Source organism: Panthera onca, chromosome E1 (genome assembly GCF_046562875.1).
Source record: "Panthera onca isolate mPanOnc1 chromosome E1, mPanOnc1 haplotype 2, whole genome shotgun sequence".
Lineage (NCBI taxonomy): Eukaryota > Metazoa > Chordata > Mammalia > Carnivora > Felidae > Panthera > Panthera onca.
This window is the reverse complement of record NC_138352.1, coordinates 26,999,923-27,022,964: the sequence shown is the minus strand read 5'-3', so window position 1 is coordinate 27,022,964 and position 23,042 is coordinate 26,999,923. Positions and strand designations below refer to the sequence as shown.

The window sequence follows — 23,042 nt, the reverse complement described above, 5'->3', positions numbered from 1 at the left end:
CATTCACGCGGCGCCCGGGGCTGCTACTGCGCATGCGTCAGAAGACGGCGCTGGGCGGAGGGTGCACCCCTGCGAAGCGCCGAGAGCCCTTTGGGCGGCTCCCTCCGGCAAGCTGGACAGCGGCGCGCGCGCGCGGGCGGAGGCGTGGCTTCCTCTGCAGGTGGGTTCGGATTGGACGCAGCCAGTAGAAGGGGTGGGAACCTCCTCAGAGACCGCCCAGCGATTGGCTAGAGGCTGGAGGGAGCGTGGTCTTGGGAGGCGGGGCGGGGGGACCGGCTGGGCAGAGCACGACGCTGAGGTGGTGGCGGCGGCCTTAAACAAGTGAGCGAGCGACTCTTTTAGTACCCCTCCACGGGGGACGGGAGACCGGGGAGGCAGGGGGCACCGGCGACCTCCGAAGGCCCCGAGGAGGTGTCGGAGTGGGGCGCCATTCGGTGAGTGTTGACCGAGAAAAGCGAAGTGCCCCGCCCCTCCCTTTCTTCCTGGACCGCGCCTGGCGGCGCCTCCCCCACCTCCCACCCTGCGTTCCACCCCGGACCTGAGCTCTGGGTTCCAAGTCCGGGTGTGGGACGACGACTGCGTGCCAGCCGCTCTCTTTCGCTCCCTACCTGGCCCCCGTCGGCTTGGGGAACTTGGTAACTCCCTGGTACTGCTCCCCAGCCTCATAGAGGGGAAACTGAGGCCTGGGAGGGCGGCGGGCCCCTCCTCACCAGCGTCTCCGCACAGAAGCCATGGCCGAACCCCTGAAGGAGGAAGAAGGCGAGGACGGCTCTGGGGAGCCGCCCGGGCCGGTAAAGGCGGAACCCACCAACACCGCTGCCTGTGTAGCGGCCAAGAACTTGGCCCTGCTGAAAGCGCGCTCCTTCGATGTGACCTTTGACGTGGGGGACGAGTACGAGATCATTGAGACCATAGGCAACGGGGCCTATGGGGTGGTGTCCTCAGCGCGCCGACGTCTCACCGGTGAGCTTCCCTATCGTGAACCGCTTACAGATCTGGAAGCCGGTTCCCTAGAGAGTGAGAAACCTGCTCCATCTCAAACAGCCAGGAAAGCTGGGATCTACATTCTGGCTGAAGGCAACAAATACCGATGAAGTGTCTTCTGGGGTGCCAGGCTCTGTGTTGGGCACAGTTCTCGGGAGCTGCCATTGGTGGTTTTGCCTATTTCTTTAGAAAAAAAAAAAAAAAAAAATGACAATACCAGTTAGACCAGAATGGAGATCCCATCTTTGGTTTCTAAAAGAGAAGAGTGTTGCGGAGCCAGAGACTGGCGCAAGGAATTGGTGGTGGGATGGGTGAGGTCTGAGATGGAGAGAGAGTGTAGGTAGGGAGAACGAGCACAGGTTATTTAGAGTCAAGGCTCTGCTACTGATTAGCTGCACAACTAGCTAGTTACTAGCAGGTAACTAGGTTACTATGGGGGGTTATCGTGTCCAACATTGAACTACTAGTATCTGTCTCAGGATAGATGTGAAGGGGAAATCTGATAATGTGTGCTTAGGACAAGGCTTGGCACATAGTAGGTTCTTGTTATAGGGTAGTTGTTATTCAGTATATGGTAACCGCATTCTAGAAGGGAGATGTTGGGGGGCCTGGGTGGCTCAGTGGGTTCAGCTCAGATCATGACCTCGCGGTTTCGTGAGCTGGAGCCCCGCACAGGGTCGTGTGCTAAAAGCCAGAGCCTGCTTCAGATCCTCTGTCCCCCTCTCTGCCTCTCCCCCACCTTTGCACACACTCTCTCAAAAATAAATAAAACACTAAAAAAAAAAAAAAAAAAAGACGGGAGATGCTGAGAGTGGCCTTTTGCCAGTCTGCAGCCACTCTAAGGTACGTCATGGTATCTTCCTTTTCCCTGCTCCCCAGGCCAGCAGGTGGCCATTAAGAAGATCCCTAATGCTTTTGACGTGGTTACCAATGCCAAGCGGACCCTCAGGGAGCTGAAGATCCTCAAACACTTCAAGCACGACAACATCATCGCCATCAAGGACATCTTGAGGCCCACGGTGCCCTATGGGGAGTTCAAATCTGTGTAAGGAGCGGGGATGGGAGAGAAAGGCAGAGGCGGGACCTTTTCTGAAGGCCGGGGCCATGTTGCTGAAGTTTCCGAAGGGCAGCTGAAGGCAGGCTGGGAAATGTCCCGTGATTCCAGGACCAGTGTCCCTTAGGCTTTTGCCCAGGACAACCGTGATTACTCGTGAAGAGTACAGACGTTACGGTTTTATGAAATCTCGGTATGTGGGATGGGAGACGTGGGACCTTCGTGAGATAACGTCACCCTTTTGTTCTCATAGCAGATATCACTGGTCAATCACAGAGCACTTTCTTAACAAAACCCGGGCAAGCCTGCGCAGTTTTCACATAGTCTTTCAAGCAGCCACACCAAACAGTGGAGACGGCCCCCAAACTAGACCTGTCGGCCAGCCCTGGTTTAGTCCAACCCTGGGGAAACTGGATCTAGACAGAAAAATGATTTAACTTCACTTGAGGTTATGGAAGAGTTGGAGAAGATCCTGACTCTTCATACCATGCCATTGGCCCCTGCAGAGTGCAAGGATGAGGCCATTACCTGTCGCGCTGGGAGGGAGTAGTGAGGCTCAGGCTGGGGCTGCCGCGCCGGCGAGGCAGCCATGCCCGTCTTTCTTGCCCCCTCTAGCTACGTGGTCCTGGACCTGATGGAGAGCGACCTGCACCAGATCATCCATTCCTCCCAGCCACTCACTCTGGAGCACGTGCGCTACTTCCTGTACCAGCTGCTTCGGGGCCTCAAGTACATGCACTCGGCTCAGGTCATCCACCGCGACCTCAAGCCCTCCAACCTGTTGGTGAATGAGAATTGTGAGCTCAAGATCGGTGACTTCGGCATGGCCCGCGGCCTGTGCACCTCGCCGGCTGAGCACCAGTACTTTATGACTGAGTATGTGGCCACGCGCTGGTACCGTGCTCCTGAGCTCATGCTCTCACTGCATGAGTACACGCAGGCCATCGACCTGTGGTCTGTGGGCTGCATCTTTGGTGAGATGCTGGCCCGGCGCCAGCTCTTCCCAGGCAAAAATTATGTGCACCAACTGCAGCTGATCATGATGGTGCTGGGTACTCCATCGCCGGCCGTGATTCAGGCCGTCGGGGCCGAGAGGGTGCGGGCCTATATCCAGAGCCTGCCGCCACGTCAGCCCGTGCCCTGGGAGACAGTGTACCCGGGCGCTGACCGCCAGGCCCTCTCACTGTTGGGGCGCATGCTGCGTTTTGAGCCCAGCGCCCGCATCTCCGCAGCTGCTGCCCTTCGCCACCCCTTCCTGGCCAAGTACCACGATCCTGATGATGAGCCCGACTGCGCCCCGCCTTTTGATTTCGCCTTTGACCGTGAAGCCCTCACCCGGGAGCGCATTAAAGAGGCCATCGTGGCTGAGATTGAGGACTTCCACGCGCGACGCGAGGGCATCCGCCAGCAGATCCGCTTCCAGCCTTCCCTGCAGCCTGTGGCCAGTGAGCCTGGCTGCCCCGACGTTGAGATGCCCAGCCCCTGGGCTCCCAGCGGGGACTGTGCCATGGAGTCCCCTCCGCCAGCCCCGCCGCCGTGTCCGGGCCCGGCACCTGACACTATCGATCTGACCCTGCAGCCACCCCTGCCCGCCAGTGAACCAGCCCCTCCGAAGAAAGAGGGCGCCATCTCAGACAACACCAAGGCGGCCCTCAAAGCTGCCCTGCTCAAGTCCTTGCGGAGCCGACTCCGAGGTGCCTTGTGGAGGCAGCGGCTGGCCAGGGAGTGGGGCTGCAGAGGGGGTACTCCCAGCTTGGACAGGCCACAGACTCTTACCCTCCCCTTGCCAACTTCTCTGCAGATGGCCCCAGTGCTCCTCTGGAAGCTCCTGAGCCTCGGAAGCCGGTGACAGCCCAGGAGCGCCAGCGGGAGCGGGAGGAGAAGCGGCGGAGGCGGCAGGAGCGAGCCAAGGAGCGGGAGAAGCGGCGGCAGGAGCGGGAGCGCAAGGAGCGGGGGGCCGGGGCCTCTGGGGGTCCCTCCACTGATCCCCTGGCTGGGCTGGTGCTCAGTGACAATGATCGCAGCCTGTTGGAGCGCTGGACTCGCATGGCCCGGCCCCCAGCCCCCACACCGGCCCCGGCCCACGCCCCAGTCCCGGCCCCCACCCCAGCCCAGCCCACCAGTCCTCCGGCTGGCCCCCCACCGCAACCTGCAGGCTCCACCTCTGGCCCCCCACCGCAGCCTGCTTGCCCACCCCCTGGCCCTGCTCCCCACCCTGCCAGCCCTCCGGGGCCCGTCCCTGGCCCTGCTCCACTCCAGAATGCCGCCTCTAGCCTCCTGGCTCCCCAGTCGCTTGTGCCACCCGCTGGGCTGCCTGGCCCCGGCTCCGTAGGTGTTCTGCCTTACTTCCCATCTGGCCCGCCCCCTCCAGACCCCGGAGGGGCCCCTCAACCCTCCACCTCAGAATCGCCCGATGTCAACCTGGTGACCCAGCAGTTGTCCAAGTCACAGGTGAGAGGCGGGGCCCGGGCTGTGGGCTCTCCTGGATCTGGGCCCAGGGAAGATGGGTCTGGGGAGTCCTTGCTGTTTGGTGGGGATGGGAGATAGGAGAGTCTTTGGTGTATCTTTATTCCATGAAAACTGAGTGGCAGATGGGGCTTATCTCTGAACTTGTTCTCTTGCTCTTAGAAGAAGCGTAATGCCAACAAGCAGGCTGTCGGGGGACAAATAAGATGCTTCCTGGGAAGAGGGCTTGGACCAAGCTGGTCCCTAATTAGCACTCGATGATTGTCAAGGATTGTCAAGGGTGGTGCTGTCATCTCCCACAGGTGTCCAGGCAGAGTCGCCGGCAGCATCAGGACGGACTTATGTAGATGTCTGTCCGCTCTTGATGGTGCCTGTGTCGTAACCTGCCATCATCCGTTGCAGGTGGAGGACCCCTTGCCCCCGGTCTTCTCGGGCACTCCGAAGGGCAGTGGGGCCGGCTATGGTGTTGGCTTTGACCTGGAGGAATTCCTAAACCAGTCTTTCGACATGGGCGTGGCTGACGGGCCACAGGATGGGTAAGATGGCAGGACCGAGCTTCTGGAATGGGCTGTGGGTAGGGTTTCCTGTTGGAGGAGGAGCTCGCCTGTGGGATGGGCAGGGAGCCAGCCTAGGCTAACAGTGCCTTTCCCCTCCACTCTCCCTGCTTCCCTTATCCCCGCAGCCAGGCAGACTCGGCCTCACTCTCGGCCTCCCTGCTTGCTGACTGGCTGGAGGGCCATGGCATGAACCCTGCCGACATTGAGTCCCTGCAGCGTGAGATCCAGATGGACTCCCCAATGCTGCTGGCTGACCTGCCTGACCTCCAGGAGCCCTGAGGCCCACGGCCCGTGCCTTGCTGCGGGGGGCAGACCCAGCTACAAGACTCACAGAAACGTCTCCAAGGGATGGAGCCTTGGGCCCAGCAGCAGAAGCTTGGCTAGATTATTCTGCAGGTTCATCTCAGACACACTCTGCAGCCTTAAGCAGCCACCTGAGCCACCACCAAGCCATGGAAGGATCAGGAAACCTCTACTCCTTGAGCGATCCTTTTCAGTATTGTATTTTTATTATTATTATTATTATTATTATTATTATTATATTAATATTATTACACAGTCTTTTTGCCATCAAAATGAGGCCTGTGAAATATAAGGTTCCCTTTAGTGCCTAACTCTAGGTGTCTTTTTGGAGTTGAGAGCAGGGTGTCGTAAGTAGGGGAGCAAGGGGGAGCTGGGTCCCCCCACGTTTGGGGGCCGAGCAGACAACACTTGCATGCACAACAGCCAAAACCAGTTCATTCAGATCCTGAGGTTTATTGAGATCTTCGCTCCCCACCTGCTTCCAGCCCCACAGGAGGTGGTCCTCTGCCCCCTCATGTGGTCAAACCTCAACCCTGGGGTGGGTGGGGGACCTTGTGTCTATGCCTACCGTGGTTGTACCTGTTTTCGAGCGGCATGCGGTAACTGTGCTGAAATACAGTTTTGGCATTGGGCTCTGGGGGCCGGGACAGGCAGGTAGGGGAAGCTGAGTATGACAGTGAGATGGGGCTGGGGGTCCATGGTGCTCACCGTTGGGGGATGAGTCGGTGGGAGGGAAGCGGAGGATGGAGATACTCGGAACGGTGCGGGGAACGCCGGGCTGTGGCGGCAGTGGCCACACGTGGGTAGCCTGGCTCACGCCGTGGGTATCGGTCAGGCTACGCCAGCTCAGTCTAGCACACTAGGGTGGCTCCAGACCGAGGAGCCCGCGGTGAGGAAGCTGGCTGAGGTGGAATGCGGAAGCCCACAGCCGAGGAGAGCGGTTCGGCCTTTGGGGTAGGGCAGAGGCAAGGAAGAGTCTCGCGGAGCCCAGTCAGGTCTGGGCCGGGACGGCCGCGCCTTTTGGAGGAGGCCTGGGTCAGCTGCTGGCCGCGTGGCCTGTGACGAAGGGAACAGAGGCCTGGCCTGGAGATGGACACCCTGGGGGCGACGGGATCCGCTGGGGCGAGAGCCGCGAGATCCCCTGTGAGAAGCAGGTGCTAAGAGAGCAGTAGGCAGGGGTGAGGCCAGGGCGCAGAGGGAGCACTCATGGAAACCTGGAGCAGCTAGGAGGGGGAACTCGGGGCCTGACAGGGGCCAGCCCCTCAGGCCCGGCGGATTTTCATCTCGGTGCGCTTGAGGGAGTAGTAGAAGCCCTTCCACTGGGCCCAGTTGATGCCATTAGCATAGGAGAGGTGGGAGCCGCCCAGGTAGAAGCCGTTGAGGTTGGCAAAGTGGCAGCTGCGGAACCAGAAGGCTCCCGAGGAGAGGGCTGCACAGTTCTGCACAAAGAGGTCCTGGTCCCGGTCGAAGGTGGAGAATTTCTGGCCGCTGTGGTAGGACAGGGAGTCGCCTGGCGGAGGGGAGGAGGGATGGGGCCACTGAGGCGGGGTGCAGGGCCCCGTGCTGGCGGGGACGGGGATGGTGGGGACGGGGGACGCTACGCGAGGTGTCACGTGGCAGCCTGGCGGGACGGGGCACCCTCCCTGAGTCCGCTGTTGGGTAGCTGTGCTCCTGCAGTGAAGGGAAACAGCTGCTCCCCGCAGCGCTGCCTGGAGTGAGGGGACGCGGCTTGTCCCAGGGCCGAGGCCCAAGCTGGGTGGGAGCCAGCAGGGCCCTTTCGGGCCAAGCGGGGAGGGAGGGGCCCAGAAGGGGCTGGGAGCCAGCTGGGCAGTGCCAGCCCTGCCTTCTCCCCGCCTCCCCGCCCCCCCCCCCACAGCCCCTTGTTAGGGCGGCAGCAGGGGGTACCTGCCCCGCCGTCCTCGAAGCCTGCCACGTAGAGGGTGTAGCCGTCCTCCTCAGCACTGACCGCGTTGGGCGAGATGGAGAATTCGGCGTACTTGGCCGAGGCCGTGTTGTTCTCAAAGTCCTCCAGGTCCACTCGTAGCTCGTACTTCTGCTTCAGCGTCAGGAGGTGCAGGTTCTGCAGCCCTGGGTAGGGGGTGGGGGTGGGGGGAGGGGCAGCTGCTCAGCAAAGCTCTGGCTCAGGGCGGCCCCCAGCCCACCGGACGCCCCTGCCCCCGCCTTACCCAGCCAGTACTCCCCGTCGGCACGGCCAAAGCCCAGCTTGTAGTCATTCCAGCCCCGGAAAAAACTCACGGAGCCATTGAATCTCTTCTGGAAAACCTGGAGCACAGAGGACAGGCCTGGACGATCAAGAGTCCAGGGGGTGGGGGCCTCACGCAGGCACGGACCCTGTGGTGCTGAGGGGCTTCGTTAAAGGACCAGACTGGGACCTAACACGAGGCACACGCTGGCACCAGGCCCCTCGGTGAGCAGCTCCCGAGTGCCAGGGAAGGGTTAAGAGGGGGAGTAAGTCATTCTAGAGTTCAGGCAGCTGGCAGTGAGTTCCAGTGTGGGCTGTGTCACTTTGGGCAAATGACTTCACCTCTCTGGGCTCCAGTTCCTCTATAGAAGGTACCTTTCTCCCAGGATTATTGTGAGGATACAGGCACTAGCCTGCCTCAGGCACCTGGAATTCAGTGTTGGCGGCGCCTCACAAGCTACACCGCGGATATCGTGACCCCATTAGAGATGACAAAACCGAAGCTCCCGGAGGTGAAGCTCGGTCACGCAGCCGGGGCAAGAACCTGGCCTCCGTTCCTTCCTCCCACTCACCGTCCACTTGCCGCCCCCGGTGGTCATGTCACAGAAGACAGGCACGGGCACGCTGGGGCCCGAGGGGTAGATGAGGTACACGCCGTCCTCCTGGTAGCCCTGGGCATAGATGTCATCGCAGTCCAGGGGCTGCTGAAGGCAAAACTTCTCCAGAGCTGGGGGCAGGGGCGGGGAGGGTGAGGAGAGGAGACCAAGGCATACCCGGCACCCCGCAGCTTGCCCCCGTTCCTAGGGGCACAAGCAATCACGGCATTTCTTCCAGGGTGGGGCAGGGGGGATGCTCAAAGATCACCTCCACCTGCCCCGTGCTGTAGAGGAGGGGATGGCATCCCGGCTCCCAGAAATGACGGCTCAGAGTACTTTCTCCTCGCCCAGCCTGCTGGCCGGGCTGCTTACCGTCTCCCCGGATCCCAGAGGCCTGGGGGGCGCAGGGGGGCGTGGAGAGAAGCAGCAGCAGCGGCAGGGCCAGGAGGGCCTGGGACAGGACGACAGGGTCACCTCACCGCAGCCCCCCCCCCCACCCCCCGCAACCAGCCCCAGAGCTCCTTGCGTTCTCTGCACCGGTCCCTCAAGCAGACCACCCCCTGCCAGGAGCCCCTTGCCTTCCCCCTCTGGCCCCTCTTTCCCCGCCAGAGGAACACCACGCTCTGGGACAGGCCCGGGGCCTCACAGCTTAAGAGTCTCCCCTGGATCACAGGAATGTCCTGTGCCTTCATAGCCCCCTCTCTGGTAAGGGCCCTCTTCCCCCAAGGGGGCTCGGGCCCCCGGTGCCGTGAGTCCCCTGCCCCGGGCCCGGTACCTTCATGCTGCCAGTTCGGCTCGGAGCGGCTGGGTGTCTGCTGCCCCAGACTGCGCCCCAGACTGCACCCGCCCAGAGTTATGTGCTGGGCCCTGGCCAGCCGCCCTGGCCCCGCCCCCTGTAGCTGCAGAGCCCCCCTCACCCCTCCCCGGCTCTGAACCAGCATCTGCTTTCATGGTCAGGGGGGCCAGGGGATGTGGGGCCCGGGCCAGGGGACCACCTGCGTCTCATTAGGCCTGTCAGGGGTAGATTACTGGGGAGTTCACTCCCTGCTGAGTCACCCCGCTCCCTGGAGCCCCTCTACCACCCACCCCCTGGACCTGGTACCCCCAGCCCATCCCCTGCTTCCCAATGTCCCCCCCCCCCCCAACACACACACCCCCCAGATGTCTGTTTATTTTCTTCCCCGGCCTGTGTTTCATCAGCCTTTGGGGGAAGGCTAAGGAGTGGTGGGGAGGGTGTGGGCATGCCTGGGTTCTGGGGAGGGGAGGCCCGTTATGGGGGAGCAGAGGGCTGGAGAGGCAGCTTAGGAGCTCCTGATGTGGGAGCCTGTCTGGGGCTGGAGGGGGATAGGGGCAGCGGGGGCCGGGCCGTCTCCTGGCAGGGCTGGGACATTTCTGAGCCATGAGCACAGCCTGCAGGCGTCCAACTGCTGTCTGCCCCAGCTCAAGCCAGGGCCCCTCTCCAGCCCCCTCCCAGCCCCCCTTGCTCTGGCCCCTCAGGCCCCCTCCTTTCCCCTCCCACAGTGTTCCCCGGGGATCCGTCTGGCTCCTGCACTGAGCGCACTGAGCGAGGGGCCTCTTGTTCTCTTCACCTCACCCCACCCCCCTTCCTTCTCCCAAACCTTTTACCTCAGCCCCCATCCCACCTCAGCCTCCCCACTAGACCCCTCTTAAGTAGTGTCTCATTTTCTCAGCCCTGAAAGCCTGCCTCTTGCCTCCTCGCCCCCATTGAGCCCGGGTGTCCTCCTGTCCGCCTCCCAAGCATTCCTGGGGCCCACCTGCTCCTTTCTCCATTTAGGTTCCAGGCGTCCTTCAAGCCCTCCCAGGTGCTCGTCACCCCCAGCCTCTTCATGGATGCCCCTGCTTCCGTTCCCTCCCCTTCCTTCCATCCTCTGCGCAGGCTGCCAGCACAATCTTTCTGGAGGGCTGCTTTGTCATCACCTGCTTAAAGCCTCTGGTGGTTCCCTATCGCCTCAGGGCTGAGACTGTTGCTCACCTTGGACTTGAGAGGAATTTTAAGTCCCGGCTTAGACTTACCTTAAGGACCTCATCCCCTGACTGCCTGTGACTCCTCAAGTACAATCTGGCCACACCAGATTTCTCGCCGTGGAGCCCCCCCCTCCGCCCCCTTTGCCCACTCAGTTGTTCCTTGAGGGGCCCACCCGGTAGAGTCTTCTCTACCAGGTCACGGGTGCAAACGGGCCAGGTCAGTGTCATTCCTGCACGCTTTGCACACATCACAGACTGGCATGTGTGTTCGGTCACAGATCAAATATCTTTTGAGCACCCACTTTGTGCTGGCTGTTGGGGACACAGTTTCTGCCCTTAAGGAGTGGCAAACACCGGCATTAGCTCATTGCAGATGTTAACGTGGTTATACAGGAGCCTCTGTGGAGTGGATGAACAAATGAGGTATCCAGAGGCACAGAGTAAGAAAGGGCTCTGGCCCAGGTCCCCTCTCCTAAGTCAGTAAGCCCCTTGGATGAGCCCAGTTGGCTTCCTTGACTTCGGCTGTGTAATTGCCGGTAAGAGTTGTCTCTCCCCCTAGCTGTGTCGTGCCCTGGAGCCAGGTTGCCAGCTTTCAGATCCCGGCTGTGCCACCTGTTAGCTGGGAGACCTTGGGCAAGTGCTCTCTGCTTCAGTTTCCCCCTTTGTAAAATGAGGATAGTAATAGTATCTCCTTCCCAGGGCTGTGCTAAGAAGTAATCTATAACAAGTGCCTATATACCATATGCCACGATACCCACGATGCGTGACTCTACCTACAATCGGTAAGTAAGAAATTTTAGTTATCATCGTTAACGTCACAATTGTGATCTCAGGTGAACGGTGTGCCTTCCATGTGATTTTTATCCTTGCCTGTGGAAGAGATAGTTGCCTGCCTCTCCACACCCTCCATCGTTCCCTCAGTCCTTTGTAAAGTCAGGGAGCTACTCCGTCTTCCTGCCGTTTGCCCTGTTGCCGGGCACGATGGCTGGAGCTCCAGCCACCTCTTTGGCCAGTGAGGATGAGGCCCCGTCAAGGGATGGCAGAAGGTGGGTGTGTCTGGCTGGCTCATTTGGTAGAGCATCCAACTCTTGACCTCGGGGTTGTGAGTTTGAGCTCCACGTTGGGTGTAGAGAGCACTCAAAAAAGAAAAAAAAAAAGAAGAAGAAAAAAGAGAGAGAGAGAGATGGTGGAGCATGATCAGGGAGGAGTTGGGTCCCTCAGGACTTCGTGGAGTGGGTCCAAGGCCAAGCTCTGGACTGCCCTTCCCTAAGCCTCATTTACGTGCGAGAGAAAGAAACTTTTATCTAGCTTAAGCCTCCGTTGTTTTTCTCCTGTTACACACAGCTGAATCTAATCCTAATACATCTCTCCTTTCAGCAAATGCCAGCTAATTTTAGCACAGGCTACAAATAGGAAAATCATGAAAAATCAGTCATCAAAACAAATAATAAAATATGTAGTAGAATACAACTAATAAAAAAAAAGTAGGCAGAAAAAATTAAGCAGGGAGGCATCAGTCATATTTTGCCTTTTTTTTTTTTTTTTAACTTCACAAGAACATATGTAGGTGTGGCAAAGCAGGCACTCTGTTCACTGGATGTGGTCGGGAATTCGTTGAACCTTCCAGAGAAAGAGGCTTGGTACATACCAAGAGTCAGGAACACCTCTCTGAAGCTGCCGTCTGAAGGAAATACTCTGACATTTGACAAGGCACGTGTACTGGTCAGTGGGCATATTCGTGGGCCGCCCACCGTGGGAACCTTCTTCCCGTGTTTGGGGGATTCCCCCCCACACACACACCTGGAATACCTGTGCTTGCTCTCCCAGCCTTCCTTGCGGTTCTGTTGAGGGCACCTGACCTCGGTTCAGCCAACCAAAAGCATTGCCCTGGGCTTTGTTTAGGGAGAGCTTGGTTTAAGAAGCAAGAGATTGAAGAATTCACTCTTGGGGCGGTAGTGACCCCCGAGGCATCTGACTTCTGGTCCTCTGGCTGGTTGGTGGTGGCGTTGCAAGCACGGTGCTGAGTCACATAGGCTCTGGCTCGGGCTGCAAAGCCCTGAGCTTGGTTCTCAGCACCTCTTGGCAATTGGTTTTCTGTGCCCACGATCTGCTTGAAAAAGACCCCTTCTCATGAGTGAAGATGTTTACATTAGGGCTTTTTCACGGCCAGCAGCAGACGCCAACCCTGACCAACTTTGTTGGAAGGCTTTCGGGGCCTTGGAATTGTGGAGAACTAGCAAGACTGGGGACCAGTGGTTGCTCAGGCTGCTCCAAGGTCCTCAGTGGTGGTCTTGTAGTGGGGACAGTCTGTCAGGGTGGCGCTGCTCCCTGGACAGGCCGGGTCTTGGTCAGCCTGCAAGCCAGGAGGTGGGGAGCACCCGTCCCACTGGCCTTGCTTCGGTCGCTTGCCTACCCACTTGGCATTTGCCCCTCCACCTCCTCATCACTGGGTTCCCGTGGCCCCTGGCTTCTGGCTGGTTTCGGCCAGTGGGAGGCACCAACAGGAGGTGGAAGAAGAGGGAGGTTGGGGTGTTTGTCCCTGGCTCCCACCCTGCCTAGGACTGTGGTTTCAGCAATGGCTGTGCCCGCCTCCCCACCTCCAATTATAGCTCTTGCCATAACCCCCTTCACTGGCCCTGATAACTCCATATCTTCCCCTTACCCCTGCCGCCTGGGATGCTAAGGCCCCCACCACTGCTAGTCCCAGGGTGGCTTCCTTAATGCCCAACGCCCAAGTAAGTAGTCCATTAAATTCCCTTACAAACAAAAGCTGAGGCTGCCTTTGTTTCTTGCCAGGACCCTGACGGACACCAGGGCTTTCTTAGGTTTTGTTCTGAAAGCCCAGCTCCCGTGGACTGTCTTAAGACAACAGCCAAAGACAAGACCCCCCACACTGTCTGTGGGTGCCGGGCATCGTGTCTCCATAGGACTTTCCTAACTGCTCCTCGGCTCATCACCCAGCCTTCAGCCTGAACCGGGAGAGGGCTGAGGAGGGGAGTTTTTGAAGGGAACTCCTAGGAGCAGAGGGCACTCAAGGAGGGGAGAGGGTGTGTCCCCCAACTCGGGCCATGCGAGGGGGCTCCAAGAAGGGTGAGGCTGCCTGTAGGAGAGACCCTGGCTGAGCGGCTGCAAAGGGCCGCTACTGCAGCAGGGGGAGGGGCTGTTGGGAAGAGGGCTGGGGCCCTCAGGGTCACTGGCAGGACAAGGATGTAGTGTCCCTTGAGCACCTCTAGGACACATCAGGCATCCTTTAATCCCTATGTAGGCAGCTGCGGACAGACATGACTTTCAGCCCTCCTGGAGCTAGAGGGGGAAAAAATGACAACGTGAAATGATGAGCATAGTGAAAAAGAAAGCAGAGGAGGGGTGGGAAGGAAGGCCATGGTGAGAAGGGGTGACGGCTGACTCGGGGTCCCAGGTCTGCCGTCGCTTTTGTGGTGGGGGACGCTTCCCTCCCCGTATTTTCCCTCTTTGTCAAGGGGGCAATGAGGAAGCACTTGGTGCCTCTCCCCGCTTTTCTTGGTAGTTTGGGGCAAGTTCAGTTGATGGAGCTCAGAGGGTGGCCAAGAGTAAAGCAGGTTGGAGATGCGGAGGGAATCGAATGCCAGGCCAGGTCACTCGAAGCGGACCCTGAGGCCTTTGGAACTGGGGTGTGTTGAGGCATGATCTTGCGTCTCCTGTTTGCCCCCTGGGATTTATGTAACCTGGGGGCTTGATTTTATTTTGGTGGGAGAGAGGTGTGCATGCTGCCTACCAGGGAAAACATACAGGTGATAGGTTGGTCTTCCTTTCTTAAAATAAAGGAGGGGCGCCTGGGTGGCTCAGTCGGTTAAGTGTCCGATTTCGACTCAGGTCGTGATCTCATGGTTTGTGAGTTCAAGCCCCACGTCAGGCTCTGTGCTGACAGCTCAGAGTCTGGAGCCTGCTTCAGATTCTGTGTCTCCTCCTCTTTCTGACCCTCCCCTGCTCGCTCGCTCTCTCTGCCTCTCAGTAATAAATAAACGTTAAAATTTTTTTTAAAAATAAAATAAAATATGATAAAGGAATGCATAGGCATAGTTGGGAAAAAGGTGTGCTGAAAGGCCCTTCCTTGAAAAACAGCATTCCCACCCTGGTGTTTGAGTCCTTCTGGTGGGTCTTTTCCGTTTCATTGTGTGGCCACTTGGGGGCCCTTCCACACTGGAGGCTGTGTCCTCATTCTGAGAATGTTCGGCTCTGTTGCCTGTTCTCCATTTTCTCTGTTCTCTCTCTTTTTAGCTTTAAAAATGTTATTCTTGAGTAATCTCTGCACCCAGTGTAGGGCTCAAACTCATGACCCCAGGATCAAGAGTCTCACGCTTCACCGACTGAGCCAGGCACCCCTCTGTTCTCTTTCTTATAATTTTACTAGTTAGATGCTGGACCTCCCAAATCAATCCTGTATTTGTTCTTTTGTCTGACATTTTTCATCTCTGTGTTTTTAATTCTAATTTCTGGAGCACACCCTTAATGTCCAACATTCCTATTGACTACAATATTAGCTTTTCATGTTATTTTTATTTTCCAGGTCCCTCTTGTTTTAAGGCTTTATTTGGGGTATAATTTACATATCATAAAATCTACCCGCTCCTTTAAAAAATATAGTCTTTATTTTATTTTAGTTATTTTTTTTTAAGAGAGGGGGGTGCAAGTGAGCAAGGGAGCAGAGAGAGAGAGAGAGAGAGAGAGAGAGAGAATCCTGCGAGGGGCAGACAGAGAGAGAGAGAAGGAGAGAGAGAGTGGGGCTCACCCAAAGCAGGGCTTGTGTTTTACCCAGAGTGGGGCTCGTGCTTACCCAATGTTGGACTTGAACTTGTGTGAGATCATGACCTGAGCCAAAGTCAGATGCTTAATGACTGAGCCACCGAGGTGCCCCAGTAGTCTTTATTTTTTAGAAGACTTTTACGTTCACGGCAAAACTGAGAGGAAGGTACCGAGGTTTCCTATGTAGCCCCTGCCCCCACACATGCACGATCAGCATCCCCTAGCAGAGTGGGACATTTGTTACAGTGGGTGAACCTTCATTGACACAACGTCGTCACCGCAAGTCCATAGTTCATACAGGGCTCCCTCTCGGTGTCGTACATTCTATGGGTTTGGATGGATGTATAACCACATCCCACCACTAAGCATCATATAGAATAGTTTACTGCCCTAAGGACCCTCCGTGATCCACAGATTCGTCCCCGTACCCCTCCGGCAACCGCGGATATTTCTACCGTCTCCATAGCTTTGACTTTTTCATAGTATCACGTAATTGGGATCATACAGTACGTAGCCTTCTCAGAGGAACCTCTCTGACTTAGTGATGCACATTTAAGGTTCTTCGCTGCCTCTCGTGGCTTGGTAGCTCGTTTCTTTGTAGTGCTGAATAATATTCCGTTGTCTGATGGACCACAGTGTACCCACTCACCTACAGAAGGACACCTCGGCTGCTTCCAGGTGTCGGCAGTGGTGAACGAAGCTGCTATGTTTGGGTGACTAGCAAGGAGTGTGGTCGCTGGGTCATATGATAAAGAGTACGTACGTTTAGCAACGTAAGAAACGGCTGAACTGTCTTCCCCAGTGGCTGCACCCCTTTGCACTCCCACCAGCAATGATTGAGAGTTCCTGTCGTGCCACATCCTTGCCAGCATTTGGTGTTGTCGGTATTTTGGCTTTTGTGGTTTTGTTGTCTTAATTTGCAATTCCCTAACGACATGTGATGTGGGGCCCCTTTCCACATGCTTACTTGCCATGTGCATGTCTTTTAAAAAACTTTTATTGTATTTTATTTTTCGAGAGCGACGGGGTGCAAGTGACTGAGGGAGGAGAGAGAGGGAGAGAACCTCACGAGGGACAGAGAAGCATGCTCACCCAAAGCGGGGCCCAAACTCACGAGATACGGAACTTGAACTCATGAACTGTGAGGTCGTGGCCTGAGCCGGTCAGATGCTCAACCAGCTGAGTCACCCAGCCACCTCATCTGCATGTGTTCTTTGGTGAGGCATCTCTTCAGATCTTTTGCCCATTTTTAAATCAGGTTGTTTTCGTGCTGTTGAGTCAATTGCTCCTTTTTAACGCATGCAATGTTTTTGGTTTTGCTTTGTTTTGTTGTGTTTTATGAATGTGCATCTTCTCTTCTTTGGAGATATCAATCACAACTGTGAGGTTTTCTTCCGTTTCCTGAGTTATCTCTACTTCCTCCATTCTTTAAATGTTTACTTATTTTGAAGGAGAGTGTGCGTGTGAGCTGGAGAGAGGGGCAGAGAGAGAGGGAGAGAGAATCTTAAGTAGGCTCCATGCTCAGTGCAGAGTCTGATGTGGGGCTCGATCCCATGGCCACGAGATCATGACCCACGCCAAAATCAAGAGTCAGACGTTCCACCGACTGAGTCAGCCAGGTGCCCCTCCTCCATTTTGCTTATTTGACTTGGTGGCCGTCTCATGTGTTTGAGGCTTTCTTCAAACACCTGCTGCTGATTTGTTCAAATTTGGGAGAAGGCTCTGGAACCTGTTAGGAAGCTCTGTGGACCCCGGTGGGGCTGGGCCTTGCTGTGGGTGACGGGTCAGAAGGTGTATCCTCCATAGAACAGGAAACCTCACTATAGTAGCACAACCAGTTGGAGGTATTTTGTTTCTGTTTTTCCACAAGAAAGAAACAAACTACAGAAATGGACAGAGCAGGGCTACTTGAGAAGCTGTAACTTTTTGCATTTCCTTCCTGTATTTTCGGTGGATTTTGGAAGGAAGAGGAAACGAATGTGAGAGATAAATCCACCAGATTTAACCACCCCCCCCCCCCCCCGGACTATTTGCGTATTTCGTTTGATTTTAAAGCATTTCTTGCTGTTGGCACAATGTTCTGCCTCCTATCAATGAAGAAGCTGATGCTCAAAGAGGTGGCGGCACCGGGGCTTGAACCTGAAGCCCGTTCTTTTCCCATGTTTCTGGGAGCCCCAAGAGATTTGTGATCCCATGGGACAGGAGGACATTAGGTACGTGGGACACGTGTGGGAGCAGGCCAGGCCACATTCAGTGAGGCCGTGGTTAGAGGGAGATCCAAGTATGGAAGAAGACAGAGACTCCCAGCCCATGGAGGGTGAGGAAGGCTTCTTAGGGCCCCAGGCGGCTGGCATGACACAGGCCCTTGCGGGTACACACAGCACTCTCCGTGGTGCCTGCCCCACAGTGCCTGGTCAGCCAGGTCCTGGCTTCTGTCGCTTTGTTTCCCGTACCTGCCTGCCCGTCAGCTCCCTGAGGACGGGAGCTGGCCCTGAGCCTGTCCCCTGGCACCTGGCAAACACTGGAGAGCCACCTTGAGGTGCTGATGGGCAGGGTGGGGGCAGCTTTCCCTCCAGATGCTAACACCTGCTAAAGGAAAGAAGTCTGGGTTCTGGGGTCCCAAGAAGGAAGGAGCAGAGCCATGGAGGGGTTTCCGGGAGGGGATGGGGAGTCCAAGGGCCTGGCGGAGGGAAGGGTGAGAAAGGGAGAGCTGGTGTTGGGGGTCAGCTCATAGCACAGGAGGGCTGTAAGCCTGGAGCAAAAGTGACGTCGCTTTGTAAACTGTGAAGTGCCCTCCGTATTCAAGAGCCTTCTTCCTGAAGATCGTTTGGTAAAAACAATAGAATCGGGCGCCTGGGTGCTCAGTTGGTCAAGTGTCTGACTTCAGCTCAGGTCATGCTCTCATGGTTCTTGAGTTCAAGCCCCGCGTCGGGCTCTGTGCTGACAGCTCGGAGCCTGGAGCCTGCTTCAGATCCTGTGTCTCCCTCTCTCTCTGCCCTTTCCCTGATCACGTCATATCTCTCTCTCTCAAAAATAAATAAACATTAAAAACATTTATAAATGAATTGGGAAATGGTTCCTCCTCCTTCCATTTTCCTGGGAGATATTGTATAAAATTCATGTTACTTATTCTTTAAAAGTTTGGTAGAATTCTCCAGTGAAACCCCTTGCTCCTGGAGATCTTTTCCTTCCTGAAAACATACTGTGTCACTTTCTTCTGCCTCCATGGCTTTTGAAGAGAAATTTGCTGTCATTTGAATTGTTTTCTCCTGTAGATATGTGTTGTTTTTCTCTGGCTGCTTTAAATATTTTTTTCTTCTCTTCAGTTTTCAGAAGTTTAATTATGAACTGTCTTGCCTAGAATTTGGGGGGGTTTGTCCTGTTTGAGATTTGCTCATCTTCTTTAATCTGTAGGTTTATGCCTCTTGTCAAATTTGGGAGGTTTTCAGCCATTATTTCTTTGAGTACCTTTTCTGCCCCTCCCTCCTCCTCTCCTAGGACTCCTATGACATAAATGTTAGATCTTTTGTTACAGTTACATGGGTCCCTGACTCTTAAATTTTTTTTTCCCATCTTTTTTTTCTGTGAGTTGTCACTGGTCTGCCTTTGTCCCATCCATTCTGCTGCTGAGCCCACCCACTGAGCTTTATATTTCTGTTATTGTATTTTTCAGGTCTAAGATTTCCATCTGATTCTTCTTTACAGCTTTTATCTTTTTTGGTGAGGCTTTCTCACCAAAGTGAGAAAAGTGAGGTTTTCATTTGTTTCAAGTGTGTTTGTAATTGCTTGTTGAAGCATTTTATCATGGCTGCTTTAAAAGCATTTCAGGTAGTGGGGTGCCTGGGTGGCTCAGTTGGTTAGGCGTCCGACTTTCGGCTCAGATCGTGATCTCAAGGTTTGTGAGTTCAAGCACTGAGTCGGGCTCTGTGCTCACAGCTCAGAGCCTGGAGCCTGCTTCTGATTCTGGGTCTCTGTCTCTCTCTGCCCCTCCCCTGCTCATGCTCTCTCTGTCTCTCAAAAATAAGCATTAAAACTTTTTTAGGGGTGCCTGGGTGGCTCAGTCAGTTAAGCGTCCGACCTCAGCTCAGGTCATGATCTCGCGTTTCGTGAGTTTGAGCCCCGCGTCGGGCTCTGTGCCGACAGCTCAGAGCCTGGAGCCTGCTTCGGATTCTGTGTCTCCCTCTCTCTGCTCCTCCCTGACTCACACTCTGTCTCTCTCTCTCACAAATAAACATTAAAAAAAATTTTTTTTTTAATCTTTTCAGGTAGTTCTAACATCTCTGTCAGCCTCTATTGATTGGTCTTTTCATTCATGGTGAGATCTTCCTGATTCTTGGTATTGAGACAGAGAAACTGGAGGGACCCCATGCAGAAAAGCTAATTTTTTTCTTTCCCCTTTTTCCTGCCCCTGTTCTCGCTATGACCTGCACCCCCACCTTACATATGCCTTGTAGAGCAGATAATGTATGTTCCCCTTGTGAGGGTCAGGGAGTTCATGATTTCTCCGGAGTCTCTCAGCACAATAGATAACATCGAAGGAGTGACCAAGTGACCTTTGTTCCTGGATTGCTGAGAGGACGCGTGCACCTCCGTCTTCAGTAAAAAGACTCCCTCTTCTTTCTGAGTCTCCCAGACACCCTGTCTGTCTCTGCACTCCCTCTACAACTTTCACAGGCTGTGTTCTCATTTCCTCTTGGCCCACGGTTGATTTCTGTGCCGTGCGAAGCCAATGACCCTCTTGGCCGGTCCGGTGGGACCCCCTCTGGGTCTGCAGACCACGCGTCAGTGTGATCAGTGATTTTCAAACGAAACCTGGAAAATGTCTAGTTATGTTGTGAGACACTGCGTCCTATTTAAACCTATCTGAGCTGGCTTTCTCTGGCTCCCCTCTGGCAGGGAGAAAGGGGCACTGCCTCAGTATGCCCGGTGAGGGAGAAGTCCAGGTTTCTCGTTCTGCCTCATTGACAATGCCAGCAGGGGCTCCCTGAGACTGCTGGGCGGATCAGAGTTTTGGCTCCCCATGTGGCCTCTGTTAACACTTCATGGTCAGGGAGAGCACTTGTTTCCGGCTGGGAGGAAAGTCAAACCTCTCCACTTGGCCTTCTCTTGACAACAGCCAGGATGTCTGGTCTTTCCACCCAGTCTCCACTGGTATGAGTGGGGGTGGGGCTGCATCTTTTCTGTGTTTCTGGCTGAAGTATTATTATCTAAAAGTTTCCTGACTTCAAAATAAAATAAAATAATAAAATAAAATTGTAAAAAAGGAAAGGAAGAAAGGAAAAAAGGAAAGGAAAGGAAAGAAAAGAAAAAAACGAAAGGAAAGGAAAAAGAAAAGGAAAAAGGAAGGGAAAGAAAAAAGAAAAAAGAAAGCTTCCTGACTTGCCAGGCTGTCCCTTTCCTGGGGTTTTGGCTAGAGAAACAGGCTTTTGTTGTTGTCGTTGTTCTTGTTTTTGTCTGTGCCCACTGGCATTTCCAGAATGCTTGCTCTGCCAGCCCCCAGTCTGTGACAGTGAGACAAAAGGAAAACCCAGGGCATGCACTCTCTGTCTCTCAAAAATAAGCATTAAAACCCAGGGCATTCCTTGGGTTCTGTCATTCCTTGGGTTCTGAGGTTCCCAACCCATTTGCTTTCTTTTCTCTTTCCGTGTCTCTTTCTTATATTGTCAAAAAGGAACCAGGGGCACCTGGGTGGCTCAGTCATTTGAGCAACCGACTCTGGATTTCAGCTCAGGTCATTGTGAGAAATAAGGCCACTGACCCAATCAGAGGAGGGACGCAGACACTCGAGCGCAGTGAAGCAAGGCTTTAATCGGGTTCTTGCAAGAGCAGGTGTCTCATGGACAGGCACACTTGGGGCAGTTACCGCAGGCAATTTATCTCCTAGCGTGCAAGGCCCTCCCCTGACTCCTCATTGGCTGAGCACTACAGAGGTGAGTCCCTCCCCTGGTTCCTCATTGGCTGAGCACTACAGAGCTTACAGCCTTCAGTTCTTTGGTGCATGCTCGTTGCAAAGCCCGCAAAAATAAGCCTGTGAAATGGAGAGGGGAAGAAGAACCCGGAAGTGAAGTGTCTAAGGGTTTGGGACTCCAAGTGCGGGGGAGGGGGATGCAGTTGTACATATTTCCAACAGGTCGTAAACTTATTGTTAACTAGACAGCTCAGCTTTTATTTGATGAATCCTCTCACTTCTCGCAGTCATGGGACTGAGCCTCACATCAGGCTCTGCGCTGAGTGTGGAGCCTGCTGGAGATTGTCTCTCTCTCCCTCTGCCCCTCTCCCCCACTTTCATGCTGAGTCTCTCTTTCTAAAAAAACAAACAAAAAAAGCACCACAGAGCCAAATGGAGTCACTATATTAAGCTCCATCAAGACTTAACACCGAACGTAATTGCAGTTTCAGCCTCTCCCATGAGTAGAATTTTAAACCAATCAATCTGGAATTTTTCTGGTCAGCACCAGTGAGGTAATCTGCATGATACCATCCCCCTGCCTTCCCCTAAGGGAAGGTGACCTTGCCTGAAACAGTCTTTTCTTTTGCTAATAACATCCTGTCCCACCCATTACTGGCCCATAAAAGCCTTCCATTTTGTGCAACTCCTTGGAGTCCCCTTCTGTTTCTTAGGGGGGATGGTGAATAGAGCCAATTAGATATTTAAGACTACTTAGTTGAATTTTTGCTCTTTAACCGTCTCTAATGTCCACAGTGTCTCATATCTTGCACAGGAAGAGGAAGACGCGTATCTTCTCCATCTTCTGCAAAGCGCAAGTCCCTTAAACCGAATTATAACGAGGTGTAACGTCCATGCAGTGCGGCAGACCCGTCTTCACAGACAGGTACACCCGCTCACCACCACCCAGTTGAAACGTACCCGGCAGGCTCCCTTCCCTGGTCCTGGGAAGGACTCATGTTGATTCACAGTCTTTAAAAAACCCCGGCTGGCTGGGTGGAGGGTGGGTTGGTGAAGGGCAGGGGAAGGAGTGGACTTCTCAGGCCGGTCATCCGTTCCCAGGGGCCACCGTGGGTGGGGCGGGAGTGGCCTGTGGCCTCGGCCCTGCGTCTGGCTCCCAAGGCTGCTCAGGCCTCTCAGCTGACCGGGTCCCTCTGCTCTGGCACTGGGACATCGTTAGGATGCTGCACACTGGGTCATCTGATCAGGGTGGGGGGTTCCTGCCCTTTTGCCGCCAGACTCACTGTCAGAAGGCGGGGATGGATGGAGCTGGGGACACGTGGGCACAGTGGGGTGAGCCACCAGGCTTGCCTCCAAGGCTCTTTAAGAGCTAGCATTTATCGGGCGCCAACTGCACGTTAGGCTGTCTGCAATAACCCTGCACAGGAGCAATTATTACCTTCAGTTTTACTGCCGGGAAACTGAGCTCGAGTGAGAGGAGTTACTTGGCCTGGGGAGCTGGGTGGAACCAGTATTTGAACTGAGGCCTGTTTGATGCCAAAGCCTGGGTGCTATCCAGTGCCCCCCACAACCTTGCCGGTCTGGTCCCGCTGAAGGAAGGTGTAGGCCAGCTGGCCGGGGAGGTCTATACGCAGAGGTCTGGACCGCAGTCAGCCCCCGGCTCTGTTCAGTCTGACTGTCTGCTTATGTCCAGCTGTGAGGCACGGGGGAACCTGGGTCCAACTGGGCAGAATCTGTGATGGGAAGTTTGCTCCTCAGGGGCCAGCTGGCTGCGACTCCCAGCTTCTTGGCTGGCTGCCTGGATGCTCCAGACCTGGGTAGGCGGCATGGGAGTCGGAAAGGGGGTGGAGCAGGGGAGCGAAGGGGTCTGGAGCCAAGTCTCCAATCTGATCGGGGGGGGGGGGGGGGGGGGGAGATGATGCACGAGGGTGGGTTGGCTGCCCGCAGCCAAGGCCCCCTGCCAGCCAGTGTGAACCTCCAGAAGGGTGCTTGTGGCATCTTCTGATGTCACCACTATCACCTCCTTCTTCCTCTCCTGCTGTCCCCCAAGTCAGTTAATGCTCCCCAACCTGTACATCCTGCTTGACCCTGCCTTTGCCACAGACCTTCCTATCTCTTGATTGTTGAATCTTGGCTTCTCCACTTTTTCATTACACTCAGCAAATGTCTGTTAGGCCACCTTAGGCCTGACTGTTTCAGCTGC

General features: G+C 55.3%; 3 protein-coding genes across 7 annotated transcripts in view; 2 read left to right on the top strand and 1 right to left on the bottom strand.

Moving 5' to 3' along the window:
* Positions 1-61: 61 nt before the first annotated feature.
* On the top strand, positions 62-5,675 carry MAPK7 (mitogen-activated protein kinase 7). Of its 3 annotated transcripts, none has more exons than XM_060647143.3 (7): positions 62-160; positions 727-963; positions 1,864-2,029; positions 2,654-3,732; positions 3,840-4,489; positions 4,907-5,040; positions 5,187-5,675. In XM_060647143.3, exons 2-7 carry the CDS (start codon positions 732-734, stop codon positions 5,338-5,340), a joined length of 2,415 nt encoding a protein of 804 aa, XP_060503126.1. In that variant the 5' UTR covers positions 62-160; positions 727-731; the 3' UTR covers positions 5,341-5,675. The 3 variants fall into 3 exon arrangements, with proteins under 3 accessions (XP_060503126.1, XP_060503124.1, XP_060503122.1); XM_060647141.3 differs by lacking the exon at positions 62-160 and adding an exon at positions 234-321; XM_060647139.3 differs by lacking the exon at positions 62-160 and adding an exon at positions 241-434.
* The window catches only part of RNF112 (ring finger protein 112), a 30,328-nt gene continuing 12,765 nt past the window's right edge, over positions 5,480-23,042 (top strand). For 2 of the 3 annotated variants that reach the window (XM_060647145.3, XM_060647144.3), the window contains exon 1: positions 5,480-5,557. In XM_060647145.3, coding sequence (XP_060503128.1) covers positions 5,514-5,557 — 44 coding nt within the window. In that variant the 5' untranslated portion in view covers positions 5,480-5,513. Of the gene's footprint in view, positions 5,558-20,542; positions 21,765-23,042 lie in introns of those variants that run through there. The other variant, XM_060647147.3, reaches the window with a different exon arrangement.
* Positions 5,798-9,051, bottom strand: MFAP4 (microfibril associated protein 4). The gene is made up of 6 exons (XM_060647150.3): positions 8,939-9,051; positions 8,536-8,614; positions 8,140-8,294; positions 7,551-7,647; positions 7,270-7,452; positions 5,798-6,874 (listed from the first exon to the last, which is right to left on the bottom strand). Exons 1-6 carry the CDS (start codon positions 8,942-8,944, stop codon positions 6,627-6,629), a joined length of 768 nt encoding a protein of 255 aa, XP_060503133.1. The 5' UTR covers positions 8,945-9,051; the 3' UTR covers positions 5,798-6,626.

Coding starts and splice junctions, on each gene's coding strand:
- MAPK7 (XM_060647143.3), top strand. CDS start 732: ATGGCCGAACCCCTGAAGGAGGAAGAAGGCGAGGACGGCTCTGGGGAG. Junction 4,490..4,906: donor AGCAGTTGTCCAAGTCACAG/GTGAGAGGCGGG, acceptor CATCCGTTGCAG/GTGGAGGACCCCTTGCCCCC. Junction 5,041..5,186: donor GCTGACGGGCCACAGGATGG/GTAAGATGGCAG, acceptor TTATCCCCGCAG/CCAGGCAGACTCGGCCTCAC.
- MFAP4 (XM_060647150.3), bottom strand. Junction 7,648..8,139: donor CCGGGGGCGGCAAGTGGACG/GTGAGTGGGAGG, acceptor TCTGTGCTCCAG/GTTTTCCAGAAGAGATTCAA. Junction 7,453..7,550: donor CGACGGGGAGTACTGGCTGG/GTAAGGCGGGGG, acceptor CCCCCTACCCAG/GGCTGCAGAACCTGCACCTC.